This window comes from Primulina tabacum, chromosome 4 (assembly GCF_025594145.1).
Source record: "Primulina tabacum isolate GXHZ01 chromosome 4, ASM2559414v2, whole genome shotgun sequence".
NCBI classification, from domain to species: domain Eukaryota; kingdom Viridiplantae; phylum Streptophyta; class Magnoliopsida; order Lamiales; family Gesneriaceae; genus Primulina; species Primulina tabacum.
The window spans coordinates 44,643,524-44,660,555 of NC_134553.1; the positions used below are offsets into that span (position 1 = coordinate 44,643,524).

Below are 17,032 nucleotides of genomic sequence, written 5' to 3' on the forward strand. Positions count from 1 at the left end.
GTCTGTTTCAAGAAACCTATATCAACAAAGTTTTAGAGAGATATCGGATGAAAGATTGTTCACCAAGTATAGCTCCCGTTGTGAAAGGCGATAAATTCAATTTGAGCCAATGTCCCAAAGAATGATCTAGAGCGGGAACAAATGAAAAACATTCCTTATGCTTCTGCTGTCGGAAGCTTAATGTATGCTCACTGGAAAGCTGCAAAGAAAGTCATGAGGTACCTTCAAGGGACCAAATATTATATACTTATGTTCAAACGAACTGAGAATTTGGAAGTAATTGGCTACTGTGGGGCCCTTAGCTCCTAATCGTTATTACAATGCAATCTGATTAGGGTTAATTAATTACAGCGGAAAACGAGTTTAAATTTTCTTTACAATGAGCCCAAATCATTTTACTTGAATACTAAAAATAGTATTTCATCTCAATTCATAAAACATGCCCACACGTAATCAACATCAATCATATACAAACAACTCATATCATCGGAACATGCCCCGGTATATAAATACATATACATATATACTGGGAACAAGACATAAACATAAAACCTCAGCCCAAGCTGTGGCTCCCTCCAGAAGTACCCTCTCCGGTCTCCTGATATCCTGGAGTACCTGCCATTGTCCACACACAAAGACAACAACAGCCCCCCTTGGGGGTGAGCAAAGCTCCGTATGGAACAACCAATCATATATACCACAGATATCTAAGCAATGATATATGGTATGCAATGCATGTATGTCGTGGAGGTATCGGGTCAAATGCCCATCCACTGAGCACATGTCAGAATCAATCGAATCGCTATCAAATCAATGCTCGAGCTGGCACACCGGCCAATATGGGATACTCGTATGATAGCGTCGGCAAAGCGCCATCAAATCCCAAATCTCATATCCAATCATATGGGGCCACAATTGTCTATGCTTTACGGGTCATATAATACCGGCATAGCGATTGTGTTCACAAACCCCGGAATCCAATCCAATCATATCAAGGTATCCAAGGATCATAGCTCAACGTGCATGTCATGTATCGATGTATGCATAAAATGATGTGTGTTAACAAAACATTTATTTTATACATCGATATCTCAATCTCAATGTCATGTATGCCACATCAATCAACAAATAAGGCATATAGACACATAATCTCATTCCAATCAATCAAATCAATCCGACATATATCATATAATACAGATACCTGTCGTATGTTATCCGATCGCAACATACCTCAATTCTTCGTTTCCAGTTAATGTAGCCTGAAGATATTGATATTAAACTTTATCTACATCAATAACATACTCATTCCAATCAATAACATACTCCAAAATCATTAATATGAGTTTCAAATATCATTGATTCAGACTACGCTGGTTGCATTGATTCACGAAAATCCACTTCATGATATATTTTTATGCTAGCTGGTGGATCTGTATCTTGGAGAAGTGCAAATCAGACATTGACTGCTACTTCCACTATGGAAGCTGTTCGTAACTTGTTTTGAGACAACCTCTCATGGTGTATGGTTGAAGAGTTTCATTTCGATGCTTAGAATTATGGATTCTATATCTAGACCATTAAGAATATATTGTGACAATTCAGATACTGTTTTTATGGCTAAAAATAACAAGTGGTAGTCGAAGCAAGCACATCGACATTAAGTATTTAGCCATACGGGAACGTGTTAAAGATAAGAAGTTACTTATCAAACACATTAACACTGAATTGATGATTGCTGATACTTTGGCTAAAGACATGCCACCATTGAAATTTAATGATCATATAGAAAGAATGTGTGGGGACTCGGGCTCTAACTCAATTCTTTTCGGGATTAATTGGATCTTTATTCAAAATGTGGGTCAAATTTTCGCTTTTTAACATTAATTCAAATGTAAATACTACGCATAATATCTTTCTTTATTTAATTACAACACATATAATATACATGTCATGTTTTACTACAAACACATCACTAATGTTTAATACAAACCATAAACTACGAGTAGTACAAATATAGTACAATATCACTAGTGATCTTCTGCGCCCGTAGTCACCACGCTATCTTGATCTCATATCTGACGTGACCCAGATCCTGCCCCACCTGTTGTTATGCACACATACAGATATAACAACAGCCGGAAACTCCGGTGAGAACAAATCCCAGTATAAAACATGTATACATGCTGATACATAATCATAAATCATGAATCAAAGCAATAATAATGGGCCTCATAGTCTATGAAACCAATCTATATAATCATGCAATTCAAATCAAATCATGTCTTGACTCGACTCGACTCTACTCTAGGGATCCCGGTGTGAATAAGATGTCACTGTCTGTCACCTACCCTCCCAATCGGGGTAACTGTACGTCTTATTCCTAGACTTCGGTCATGTCTGTATCGAATGTCTACAATCGAAGTGAATCTGATCCGAAGCGTCGATACCACCGAACATCTAGTTTGGCAAGTCTGCCAATGACTCTCCTATCTCAAAGGCTTGAATATAAATCTATAAACAAGACATCATCATTTCAAGAGATTTGAATATAAGTCTATAAACAAATCACAATCATATCAAAAGATAAACAATAATTCTAGTATGTGATTTTGTTGGGAAACTCAAACTGAATCTCATTTGAGTTGTGTCTTCCCCAAACAAAACATGCATTATACCTTCTTGTCGTTCGTAGCAGTCGAAGTCTCGTTGTCGAATCTATCAATATCAATCTGAAACGACATATTCAAGATGCATTCTATCAATCTCTAACTCAATTCAATACACATACGGATCAATATTCAATCTCGGTACATTTCAACGGCATAACGGCGTAATCTTGCGATACCGGTCATCTCAAACATCAATAATCATAACAATAACTCATAATCATCACTAATATGTTCCTTAACCTCAAAATCTGTAAAATCTCATTCATATATGTGCTGAAAAATAATAACAATATCATAAGATGTTCGTTCTTCAATCCGGTTGCGAATATATGTTGCTTATAATCTCAAGAACATCTAATAATAATCATATCTGATTTCTTCCAATATCTCAACTTCAAAACATGTTGAAATGTAGAAATACTTACATCCTTTTGTAGATGGTAACAAGAGGAGTACGGAACCGAAGTCGGATCGAAATTCGGGTGGCTCGATCTTTCGCAATTCAAAATCTAAGTTATAATGAGAGTTGAGGAATTCTGAACCTTGCTCTCGTTCCTTGCAGCTGGAGAATGAAGAAAGGACGTACAAGTCATATATATATATATATATATATATATATATATATATATATATATATATCTTGCATGTTGAGGGGCAAGTGTCATATTTTTCAAGTAACACGCATGACCGCGGGTGCGGTAGTTCATGAACCGCGGGTGCGCTCAAGCTTCGGCGGTCCATCCACATTTTCATAAACATCGACCGCGGGTGCGGTTAGTTCTGCACCGCGGGTGCGGTGTAATTTCTGTAAATAATCTCCAACTCTCTGTCCATCAACCGCGGGTGCACTCTTTCTTGGACCGCGGGTGCGGTGACCCTACTATAAAAATGGCCAACTTTCTGTCCATGCACCGCGGGTGCGGTGCTTCTCTAGGCGCGGGTGCGGTCCCTTTCTTCAAGCAACACTTCATCTTTTCATTTTATCCACATACAATCTAGGGCATTACATTTCTCCCCCTCTTAGATATTAGTTCGTCCTCGAACGTGAAATCAATTAATCAAAGTATGTACAAACAGCAGTAAAATCAAAAGCTGAATAAATACTCACATCATGAGAATAACTCGGGATATTTCTGTCTCATATCTGCTTCTGTCTCCCAAGTCGCTTCCTCGGTGCCATGACGATTCCACTGGACTTTCACTAGTGGAATAGTCTTTGTTCTGAGTTGTTTCTCTTTCCGATCAAGAATCTGTATCGGTTGTTCAATATAACTCAACGTTTGATCCAGCTCAGCTTCGTCGGGCCGAATGACATGAGAATAATCTGGCATGTTTCTACGCAGCATCGATACATGAAAAACGTCATGTATCCCGGATAGAGAAGGAGGAAGAGCCAGTCGATATGCTCGATCGTCCAATCTTCTCAAGAATCTCGTCTGGACCGATGTATCTAGGAGACAATTTCCCACGCTTGCCAAATCTGACAATGCCTCTGAAGGGAGAAATCTTCAAGAATACTCTGTCCCCTTTTTCAAATACAAGCAGTCTACGTCTGATATTGGCATATTTGGCTTGCCTATCCTGTGCCGTCTTCATTCGCTTCTGAATGATCTTCACCTTCTCAGTCATTTCCCGAATCATATCAGGCCCAAGTTCTGGAACTTCAGATATATCATCCCAGTACAACGGAGATCTGCACTTCTTTCCATACAATGCTTCAAACGGTGCCATCTCTATGCTCGTTTGATAGCTGTTGTTGTACGAGAATTCACACAACGGTAGTGAATCTTGCCAACTAGTGCCAAAGTCTAGCACTACAGCTCTCAACATGTTCCTCTAAAGTCTGGATAGTCCGCTCTGACTGTCCATCTGTCTGTGGATGATAAGCAGTACTTAGGTGCAATGTTGTACCTAAAGCCTGCTGCAGACTGTGCCAAAAGTGAGAAGTGAATCGTGGATCACGATCTGATACGATAGACTTCGGCACACCATGTAATCTGACTACCTCTCAGACATATATCTCAGCCATCTGATCATGTCTGTACGTCATTCTGTACGGAATAAAACACGCTGATTTGGTTAATCTGTCTATCACAACCCAAATCGCATCACAACCCCGGGATGATCGAGGTAACTTCGTCACGAAATCCATGGAAATGTGATCCCATTTCCATTCAGGAATAGACAAACTCTGAAGTAAACCTCCGGGCTTCTTTCTTTCGGCCTTCACCTGTTGGCAATTTAAGCACTTAGACACATATTCGGCAACATCTGATTTCATCTGTTTCCACCAGAACTGTGTCTTCAAGTCGTTGTACATCTTTCTGCCACCAGGGTGAATGCTGAACCGACTACAGTGTGCTGCTGACAATATTTGTTGTTTCAACTCTGAAACATCTGGCACTACAATACGGTTATTCACATACAGGACAAAATCACGTACCTGATATTCAGACTGATGTCCTGATCTGATCATCTGAATTGACTTCTGTATATTCTGATCTGTTCTTTGAGCTTCTTTGATTTTCATAATCAAATCTGGCTCAACTTGAATCATGGCAAGTCTCAATGGTCTACTATCTGTGTCAAATGCTAAACCAGACAAACAACAATCTTCAACTAAATTCGAAACACCTATCGTCGATAAGGATAGGGCACAAACCTTTCGACTCAAGGCATCTGCTGCTGCATTTGACTTCCCTGGATAGTACTTGATCTCGCAATCAAAATCTTTCAGTAGATCAAGCCATCTACGCTGCCTCATGTTCAACTCTGACTGAGAAAACAGATACTTCAGGCTTTTATGGTCAGAGTAAATCTCAAATTTCTCACCATAAAGATAATGACGCCAAATCTTTAATGCAAATACGATAGCCGCCAATTCAAGATCATGAATGGGGTATCGAATCTCGTGTGGCTTCAGCTGTCTAGAGGCATATGCGATCACGTGACCCCGTTGCATAAGAACACATCCTAACCCTCTGTGAGATGCATCACAATATACAACGAAATCGCCAGTACCCGAAGGAATCATCAAGACAGGTGCACTGGTCAGCCTTTTCTTCAACTCTAGGAAACTGGATTCACAATCTTCCGACCACACAAATGGTGTATTCTTTTGCGTCAACTGGGTAATCGGCTTCGCAATGCTGGAGAAATCTTTGATGAATCGTCTATAGTACCCTGCTAGACCCATGAAACTGCGTATCTCAGGCACCGAAGTCGGTCTCGACCAACTGATCACAGCTTCCACTTTACTCGGATCCACAGAAATACCATCTCCAGATATGATATGACCCAAGAAGACAACCTGTCTCATCCAAAACTCACACTTTGACAGTTTAGCATACAATCTTTCATTTCTCAATGTTTGCAACACAATTCTCAAATGATTGGCATGCTCATCCAAATTCTTAGAATACACCAAAATATCATCAATAAAAACAATCACAAATTCATCTAAATACCTCTGAAAGACACGGTTCATTAGTCCCATGAACACCGCTGGAGCATTCGTTAAACCAAAAGGCATGACAATAAATTCGTAATGTCCATACCTGGTTCGGAATGCTATTTTGGTATATCAATGTCTCGTACTCGCAGCTGGTGATATCCAGATCTCATATCGATCTTGAAATAGATAGATGATCCCTGCAACTGATCAAATAAATCGTCGATACGCGACAATGGATATTTATTCTTTACCGTTGCTTTATTCAATTGTCGGTAATCTATACACAATCTCATTGAACCGTCTTTCTTTCGTACAAAAAGTACTGGAGCGCCCCAAGGAGATACACTAGGTCTGATATATCCCTTGGCTAGAAGATCTTCTAGTTGTGCTTTCAATTCTTTCAACTCTATCGGCGCCATCCTATACGGAGCTCTCGAAATAGGAACGGTACCTGGAATGAGCTCAATGCTAAAATCTACCTCTCGAGCTGGAGGTAACCCTGGAATCTCGTCAGGAAATACATCTGCAAACTCCCGTACTACTGGCAAATCTGCCAATGCCGGGCTCGATTTCAGTAAATCTACTGAATAAATAAGGAACCCTTCTGCTCCTTGTTGCAACAATTTACTCATAGTCAGAGCAGATACTAAGGGAATCCGAGATCTGGAACCCTTACCGTAGAATTTCCACTCCTCTGTCATTTCAGGTCTGAATCTGACAATCTTGTGAAAACAGTCTACGGTGGCTCTGTACTTAGTCAACATGTCAATCCCGACAATACAATCAAAATCAGATAAACCAAGTACAACACATTCTAAATCGATCTCATGCCCTTCAAACTGTAGTAAGCAATGTCTAATTGAAGTCACAGATATCAGACCACTTCCCAACGGAGAAGAAATAGACACTACAGTAGATAATGACTCTACAGGCAATGCATGTGTCAATGCAAAACGTTCTGATATGAATGTATGTGATGCACCTGTATCTATCAATACATATGCAGGATAACTGCAAAGAAAACAGTTACCTGCAATAACTTCATCTGGCGCATCCTGGGCTTGCTCCTCGGTCAGTGCAAACACCCTAGCCTGTTGTCTGGGAGGTTGGCTCACTGTCTGGCCACCTCTGGCTCTAGGCTGGGACTGTGTAAGCGTGGGCTGGAAGGAATGGACAGACGAAGCTTGCCTCTCAGGCTGAGTCACTGATACTGATGACCCTGCACTCTGAAATCTCTGTGCACCTCTCTGGGGACAGACTCTGGCGAAATGTCCATGTTGCTTACATATGTTACATCTGCCCATCACTCTTTGACACTGCTCTGTGGCATGTCGGCCTCCACAAGTAGTGCAATACACACCTGTCATATCTGTACTCTGGCCAGAACCTCTCTGTCTTGACCCACTGGAGCTCGATGAACTGCTCCCTGCTCTCTTGAACTGCTTACCCTTAGCTTTCAAAGAATCTTTCTTCCCACTACTACTGATTCCACTATCAAATCGAGGAGGAGGTGGTGGAAACTGTGTGGCGAACGGTGGCGGTCTCTGACCCTGAACACTATAGGAAGCTCCTCGCTGCCTAATCAAGCCAGCCTCGGCTCCCTTCGCTCGATTCAGCGCATCAGAAAAGGTATTAGGTCGTCCCGTGTTCACCAAAGTAAAAATGTCTGGATTTAAACCATTGATGAATTGATCGGCGACCGCTTCGTCATTTCCTGCCACGTGTGGCTGTAAATCGGAGCAAAGAAGAAAACTTGGCAACATACTCCTCTATGTTCCATTGCCCCTGTCTCAAGTTGGCGAATTCGGCCCATTTGTCTTTTCGATACGACACTGGAAAGAAAAACGTTGATAAAATTCATCTTTAAATACTTTCCAAGTAATATCGATACCTCTATGCTCCAGGGCTCGTTTCACTGTAAGCCACCAACTCTTGGCCACTTCTTGTAAGTGATGCCCAATCAACTTCACTCTTCGGTCATCTGTATAGGCAAGAGATTCAAAATTGGTTTGTAACAACCTGAAGGATTTTTCTCTAGTAATGGTGAGCAATTGGTTTGTAAGCTTAAGAAATCTATATATGGATTGAAACAAGCTTCCCGTCAATGGTATTTAAAATTTCATGATGTTATCTCTTTATTCGGATTCGTTGAGAACCTCATGGATAAATGTATATACCAGAAGGTCAGTGGGAGTAAGATTTGTTTCCTTATTCTATATGTGGATGATATATTACTTGCAACCAATGATAAGGGTCTGTTATATGAGGTGAAACAATTCCTCTCTAAAAACTTTGATATGAAGGATATGGGCGATGCATCTTATGTCATTTGCTTTAAGATACATAGAGACCGAATTAGAGGTATTATAAGTCTGTTTCAAGAAACCTATATCAACAAAGTTTTAGAGAGATATCGGATGAAAGATTGTTCACCAAGTATAGCTCCCGTTGTGAAAGGCGATAAATTCAATTTGAGCCAATGCCCAAAGAATGATCTAGAGCGGGAACAAATGAAAAACATTCCTTATGCTTCTGCTGTCGGAAGCTTAATGTATGCTCACTGGAAAGCTGCAAAGAAAGTCATGAGGTACCTTCAAGGGACCAAATATTATATACTTATGTTCAAACGAACTGAGAATTTGGAAGTAATTGACTACTCTGATTCAGACTACGCTGGTTGCATTGATTCACGAAAATCCACTTCAGGATATATTTTTATGCTAGCTGGTGGATCTGTATCTTGGAGAAGTGCAAATCAGACATTGACTGCTACTTCCACTATGGAAGCTGTTCGTAACTTGTTTTGAGACAACCTCGCATGGTGTATGGTTGAAGAGTTTCATTTCGATGCTTAGAATTATGGATTCTATATCTAGACCATTAAGAATATATTGTGACAATTCAGATACTGTTTTTATGGCTAAAAATAACAAGTGGTAGTCGAAGCAAGCATATCGACATTAAGTATTTAGCCATACGAGAACGTGTTAAAGATAAGAAGTTACTTATCAAACACATTAACACTGAATTGATGATTGCTGATACTTTGGCTAAAGACATGCCACCATTGAAATTTAATGATCATATAGAAAGAATGTGTGGGGACCCGGGCTCTAACTCAATTCTTTTCGGGATTAATTGGATCTTTATTCAAAATGTGGGTCAAATTTTCGCTTTTTAACATTAATTCAAATGTAAATACTACGCATAATATCTTTCTTTATTTAATTACAACACATATAATATACATGTCATGTTTTACTACAAACACATCACTAATGTTTAATACAAACCATAAACTACGAGTAGTACAAATCTAGTACAATATCACTAGTGATCTTCTGCGCCCGTAGTCACCACGCTATCTTGATCTCATCTCTGACGTGACCCAGATCCTGCCCCACCTGTTGTTATGCACACATACAGACATAACAACAGCCGGAAACTCCGGTGAGAACAAATCCCAGTATAAAACATGTATACATGCTGATACATAATCATAAATCATGAATCAAAGCAATAATAATGGGCCTCATAGTCTATGAAACCAATCTATATAATCATGCAATTCAAATCAAATCATGTCTTGACTCGACTCGACTCTACTCTAGGGATCCCGATGTGAGTAAGACGTCATTGTCTGTCACCTACCCTCCCAATCGGGGTAACTGTACGTCTTATTCCTAGACTTCGGTCATGTCTGTATCGAATGTCTACAATCGGAGTGAATCTGATCCGAAGCGTCGATACCACCGAACATCTAGTTTGGCAAGTCTGCCAATGACTCTCCTATCTCAAAGGCTTGAATATAAATCTATAAACAAGACATCATCATATCAAGAGATTTGAATATAAGTCTATAAACAAATCACAATCATATCAAAAGATAAACAATAATTCTAGTACTGTGATTTTGTTGGGAAACTCAAACTGAATCTCATTTGAGTTGTGTCTTCCCCAAACAAAACATGCATTATACCTTCTTGTCGTTCGTAGCAGTCGAAGTCTCGTTGTCGAATCTGTCAATATCAATCTGAAACGACATATTCAAGATGCATTCTATCAATCTCTAACTCAATTCAATACACATACGGATCAATATTCAATCTCGGTACATTTCAACGGCATAACGGCGTAATCTTGCGATACCGGTCATCTCAAACATCAATAATCATAACAATAACTCATAATCATCACTAATATGTTCCTTAACCTCAAAATCTGTAAAATCTCATTCATATATGTGCTGAAAAATAATAACAATATCATAAGATGTCCGTTCTTCAATCCGGTTGCGAATATACGTTGCTTATAATCTCAAGAACATCTAATAATAATCATATCTGATTTCTTCCAATATCTCAACTTCAAAACATGTTGAAATGTAGAAATACTTACATCCTTTTGTAGATAGTAACAAGAGGAGTACGGAACCGAAGTCGGATCGAAATTCGGGTGGCTCGATCTTTCGCAATTCAAAATCTAAGTTATAATGAGAGTTGAGGAATTCTGAACTTTGCTCTCGTTCCTTGCAGCTGGAGAATGAAGAAAGGACGTACAAGTCATATATATATATCTTGCATGTTGAGGGGCAAGTGTCATATTTTTCAAGTAACACGCATGACCGCGGGTGCGGTAGTTCATGAATCGCGGGTGCGCTCAAGCTTCGGCGGTCCATCCACATTTTCATAAACATCGACCGCGGGTGCGGTTAGTTCTGCACCGCGGGTGCGGTGTCATTTCTGTAAATAATCTCCAACTCTCTGTCTATCAACCGCGGGTGCACTCTTTCTTGGACCGCGGGTGCGGTGACCCTACTGTAAAAATGGCCAACTTTCTGTCCATGCACCGCGGGTGCGGTGCTTCTCTAGGCGCGGGTGCGGTCCCTTTCTTCAAGCAACACTTCATCTTTTCATTTTATCCACATACAATCTAGGGCTTTACAGAATGGGACTTGGTTCTTTTATGTAATTTTGTTGTAAGAACAAATTAATGAAACTATGATGTGATATTTTCTCATATTTGTTGTGCACACATTCATTGATTCGAGAAATATCAATAAAGTTGGACCTCGAATAAACATAAGGTTTGTTCATTAAGTTATACAGTTTTGAGATACATAATGCATTGTAATAAATGGAAGATAGTATTCGTTTTAAGATGACATATCGTCATGATTCATGTGTTTTGTTTTCTCCTATGGTAAATGAGAAATATGAGCCAAGTGGGAGAATGTAAGAAAAATGGCTCATATCATAAAGAAATATCGTGTAGGAATTGATGACGGCCATTGCCTACATATTTTGACAAAAGATGTGCACGCCGCCTCAACTTTAGAAAATTGAGACGTGCACGCACCTCTTCTTTTAACAATCAAGCTCCTACAATAAACTTGTGGTATGAGATGCCTATAAATAGCAGCGATTGAGGTTCCTAATAACACACCACATAAAAAAATTATGCACCATCTATAGAGTGTGTGAAGTGGTTAGAAGACTTCAATCGGAGGAAAAGCATAGAATTTAAAAATTTTCAATGGCCGGAGGTAACTCTCTATTCGCTTCCATATATTATTTATCATGTTTATATATACGTGAAAACATTATTTTTGAGAAAAATTTTGACATAATCTGGATCTTTTTAGCTTCCTTCTTGTTTTTCTTGTGTTCTTCAGAGGTAGAGAAGCTTGTTTCCAGCCATTGATCGTAACCCAAGAGTTGATTGAAAGTAGTATTTTTTTTTTAACTTCGGTAAATTATTTAATTAAGAAAACAACCTCCGCATGTGTATTTGATATTTTTTTAATTAAACAGTTGATCGAAGGTATTTTACAAATTTTTCGATATTGAAGGTATATCCAATTCTAGGGTTTCGAATTTTGATTATGGTTTCCATTTTCTGGTTAAATCGTCGATATTTGTTGTGTTATTAATTGTAGGTAACTCGTGGAACCGATTGGATGTATGACTGAATTTTTCGGAGTTTATTTAGCATTGTTGAAACTTCCAGCTTATGCATATATGGGTATACATATTTTTTAGGAGTTGACTAAATTTGGTTCGGTTGTTCCCATGCTTTAGAATTGTTAAAAGTGAAGTTTGAAAATTTTAGTTTAATATTTGAAACAAGTTTCGATACTTTGAGGATTTTTAAAGTATATTGTCAAATTCTGAGAATTTTAGGAATTTATGGATCTTAGTTATTTAAATTCTAGCTTCTTGCGACGTTGAAACTAAAAATATTTATATTGAGAATTTTAGTTTATAAGTCGTAAATTTTAGAATTTTTAAAGCCTAAATGGTGATTCTGAAATTTTAGGCTAATTGTTGTATATTGAAAAATAAATAAAAGTTGTGATATGCATTAATCGTCACGTATTCGGATAACCAGGAAACATTTGAAACTTCGTAAATTATTGTGAGAATTAAAGTTGAAGTTTAATGTTGATCATTTCCTTGCAACGTTTACAACAATGTGTAATTTAATTGATGTGAATTGAGTGATTTTATGTGATTATGTGATCCTTCGTTATTGGAATGCATTTTAAGATTATTCATCTTTCATAAAATAAAACATAGTTTTTAAATATATTGGAATAACATGTGGATTATATGCATGGTTGAACACACGTTCATATTGAGCTATGACTCCGTTGTTTTTGAGATTTTCGTTTACTCTCGAATTTATTATTTAGACATCAAAGTCGAGGGCGTAATAGCATCACACCTCTGATGAGTAGATGAGAGGTCGAGCAAATCTGCAGACTGTCACCCCTGACACATATGTGCAGGGCCGACAGCGTAGTTGACACGTCACACCCATGATACATGTGGTCACGATTCTTGTTATTGATTCGTTGGAGTCAGTTTGATACTCAGATTATTTGGTACCATATATGCATAGCATTAATTATATTGCATGTCATTATATATACTGTAATTTATTTGATCTTCGTACTGGAGTTTAACCTCTGTCTCTCAAAGCTGTTGTGGTTTGTTCTATGATTTCATATCAGGTTATACATGTGGTTCTGATGCAGCTGTGGAGCTTCTGCCAGTGGAGCACAGTGAGTTGAGTCGTATTGAGTTTTGAGTCCCAAAATATTTATACTATGTATTGAGTCATTTGGCGAGGAGACGCCTCGTGTATTTGTATGTTCGTATACATTAGTGTTGGATTTTATTGGTGCGACCCGAGTCTGGTTGGCTCTGCATGTGATTGATGTTTGGTTTTATATATTGGAATCTATTTTCGAATGTATAAATATTGTTGTGTGGTTGAAATTTTTAGGATATCCTACTTACGAGGATGTCATACTGAAATTTTTGTAGTCCTACTCGTTTTAAAGGTTTACGTTATTAAATTCATGTTATTTAGTAATTAAAAGTTAGTCAGAGCACTGGTCTCACAACAAATTTAAAACTTTTTATTAAATTTTTGTAAAAAAAAAAAACAATTTTATAAAAAAAGTCTTATAAATATTTATCCAGGGACAACCTTATATTTTAGAAGCTATTTTAAGAGCTTGTAATGCATAATCTGATTTTAAAAATAATTTATTAATTTTTTTGGATGAAATAGAACTGTAGAATTTAAAATTGCGATGTGTTTGATATTATAATTTTTTTTGCTAATTATTAAAATAGTATAAAATTATAAATTTAATACAAACGGTTATTTTTTACACATATATATTTTATTATTACAATATTTATAATTTATTATTAACAAAAACTAACAATTAATAAAATAATAATTATTATTATTATTAACACAATTATAACTATCGTTATTTTAATTAATAATACTGAATAATTATTATAATAATTTAAATTTTGTGACAAGAAGAATTATTATGAAGAAGTATTTTTTAATAATAGTTACTATTAGCCAGGAATAAATTAAATAATATTATTATAATGTTTGAGATATAATATATAGTTGGGGAAACATCAATTTATAAGTTCTTCATTTCAAAAAAATTAAAATATATTTTTTCAAAATAAAATAAAAAATATATTATATTTATATATATATCATTTAAAACAAAAGAACTTTTCCACCATCCCCACTGTCACACGCAGTTTAGCGTATTTATAAACACAGGACACGCTCTTCGTGCTCTCCGCCACCCTCTTGCTCAAAGTTTCAGATCCGTTCTTTTCTCTTACCTTTGATCTCATCAGAAAAATGGCATCTTTAACTGCTTCTTCTGTCTCATTTGGATCTGTTTCTTTCCCCTCCAAGCAGAAGCAGGTTACAGTCTTTGTGATCTCTCGTGTTTTAGCAGTTTTTGTGAGTTTTGATGATTTCTTGGTTGAAATTTGATATTTTTGGGGGGGTTCTCGTTTCCTTTCTAATACTCAGGCTTTATGTTGACGGGAAATCTTGGTGATCTGGATGTTTTTTGACGATTTTCTATTTTTTGTTGATTAAAAAAATCTGACCTTTTTGTTAGTGGATGCATGGAAGTTCTATTTCTGATATTTGATTCTATTGTTTTTTTATTTTCTTGTTAAATAATTGATCTTTTTATGGATTTTGACTTTTGAGTTTGAACCATTAATTTCACTCCTGGAATAAAACTTGAGCTGTTAGTGTATATTACTGTAAAAATGTTGGATTTTGTTGCGTAATGGGTTGCTTTAGCTCTCGCTTCTTGGATGTAAAATCTCATGAACTCCTAAAATGGGTCTGGATTTCTTTGTGATTTATTGATCTCCAAAGAGAAATTCATGGTAATAATATTCAAGTTTTTGGCTATAAGTTTGATTTCTTAGATTAAAATACGATCGAGTGAATTAAATGGGCTAATAGCTTTTGGATCAAATACATTAGATGTTAGTTTCTTTTATTTGGTTGCTTACTTGCTTTTATGCAATGTACAATTTCACATTCTTCAATCATCTTACACTCACGCGTGTGTAACTGATGCACGATGATTTACTCCTGAATGTCAATGTAGTTTTCATTATGATATGACACTTATGAATGATGATTTTCCAGTATTATTAGCTAATTCATGAGGATTCAATTCTGATTTTAGTGCTATAAAAGGAGATTGCATGAAGTGATGCAACAGTTTTAGTTATTTGTGAACGCAGTTCCATTAAGTTTTCTATATGGATATCATGGCTTTGCCAATAAATGTTAAGGAATTCAAATCGTTAAAAATTTCCTGTAAAGCTATTTTAAGTCGAAACTTTTATTTCTGGAGTCTTATAATAATGCAAACGTGCAGGTTTCAAATTTTAGAAGGGCTTCGTTTTCATTCAATGGAAAGGGCTTCCCATCACTCAGATCAAAGCCACCTACTCGTTTCCGAGTTTCCTGTGCAGTATGTTTCTTTATCATCATCGTTCTTTACTAGTATATCATCTCACATCTTGCTGATGTGAGATTTTTTACATTTAATCTTAAGTTAGTCAATAATTTGTTGTATTACTAAGATTCAGGAGGCAAGACCAATCCTCCTTTAATTCAAGCATCATTATCAGGCAATTAAAGTTTTTTTATGCATCAGATGTCATAAAGATGCATAATTTATCATTGACTAATTTCGAGAGAACGTGAGCAATGATATCCTAAAATTCCCAATAAACTTTTACTCATAAATGATAGATTTATGTGCACTCATATCTGTATTTTTTATCACGGCAGAGCTTCTAAGAAAAAACACTTTTTGTACCTTTAAGTCTGTGTATAAAAATACCCTTGTTTTTTTCCTGGAAATTAGGAATTTCCTATAGAAATAATTTGATAAAAATTCGGTTTCATGTTTCTATATTTTTCTTAATTTGATGTTTCTACCATTTGAAGTATTGCCTATTAATTATTATTAAATTTATAGTTAATCCAAAAGTGATTGATTTTTATTTTTTTAAGTGTAACTTCTTAGATTATCTCCATGACCATGATTCTCGCAGATAACGAATGTGCACGTCACTGGTATATAAGTGCATGAGTGTTTGTATGTGTTTCTACTATCTTCATTCGAGGGTTTGTTTGTGGGTAGCATTCAAATCTATGGAGATTGGAAATGTCTTTTCTTTGTTGCATTGTCATACTGCATATCGTTCAAATTTTGTTTTCTTATAACAAGCCTTGCTGCCCCCCTCCATCAGGCTAGACCAGAAACAGTGGAGAAAGTGTGTGAGATTGTAAGAAAGCAACTGGCACTTTCTGCTGATCGTGAAGTCTCCGGAGAATCAAAGTTTGCTACACTTGGTGCTGATTCACTTGACACGGTAATTCCTTTGCTGACATTGCAATAATAAAGGTGCATGCATGTGCAGCGAAACCCTTTAATAACAACCTTATTGCCTCAATCTTGTCTGAAAATTTAAGGCTGCGAGGCTACATCATGGTGAGAGGAGTTGAGTATTAGTCCTTCGTCCAGTAAGATCCAGAAATGTTTGGCTACTTGTATTGGAAGCCATCAAACACCACCATGAATTAAATTTCTTCAGTTTTTCACAAGATTGTTTCTCTAGATTTGCATTGATACCAGCTCTGAACTTAGATACACTGTTTGTAGGTGGCACGTTTATTACCATTTACACATAACTTGGCTAATGACAATTCATTGTGATAACCGATGACTTTGAAACTGTTCTTCACTTAGGTTGAGATTGTGATGGGACTGGAAGAAGAGTTTGGGATCAGCGTGGAGGAAGAAAGCGCCCAGAGTATCACTAACGTTCAAGAAGCAGCTGATATGATCGAGAAGCTCTTGGAGAAGAAGTGCTAGGAAAGTTCCTTAGGAACACAGATTTATTTCCCATGGTGTTGTTGAGAATCCATGTCTCATCTTGTTATGATTTATCTCGAGGAACTCTAGCCTGCTTTGTTTTCATTTTCTTGTTGGACTTGGATTGCATTATATTATTTATCCTTATATTATGAGATA

General features: G+C 37.0%; 1 protein-coding gene across 1 annotated transcript; it reads left to right on the top strand.

Moving 5' to 3' along the window:
* The first annotated feature begins 14,181 nt into the window (after window positions 1–14,181).
* LOC142543375 (acyl carrier protein 1, chloroplastic-like) lies at window positions 14,182–17,032 on the top strand. The gene is made up of 4 exons (XM_075650595.1): window positions 14,182–14,379; window positions 15,365–15,460; window positions 16,248–16,370; window positions 16,748–17,032. The coding sequence occupies exons 1-4, from the start codon at window positions 14,314–14,316 to the stop codon at window positions 16,871–16,873; spliced, it is 411 nt and encodes a 136-aa protein (XP_075506710.1). The 5' UTR covers window positions 14,182–14,313; the 3' UTR covers window positions 16,874–17,032.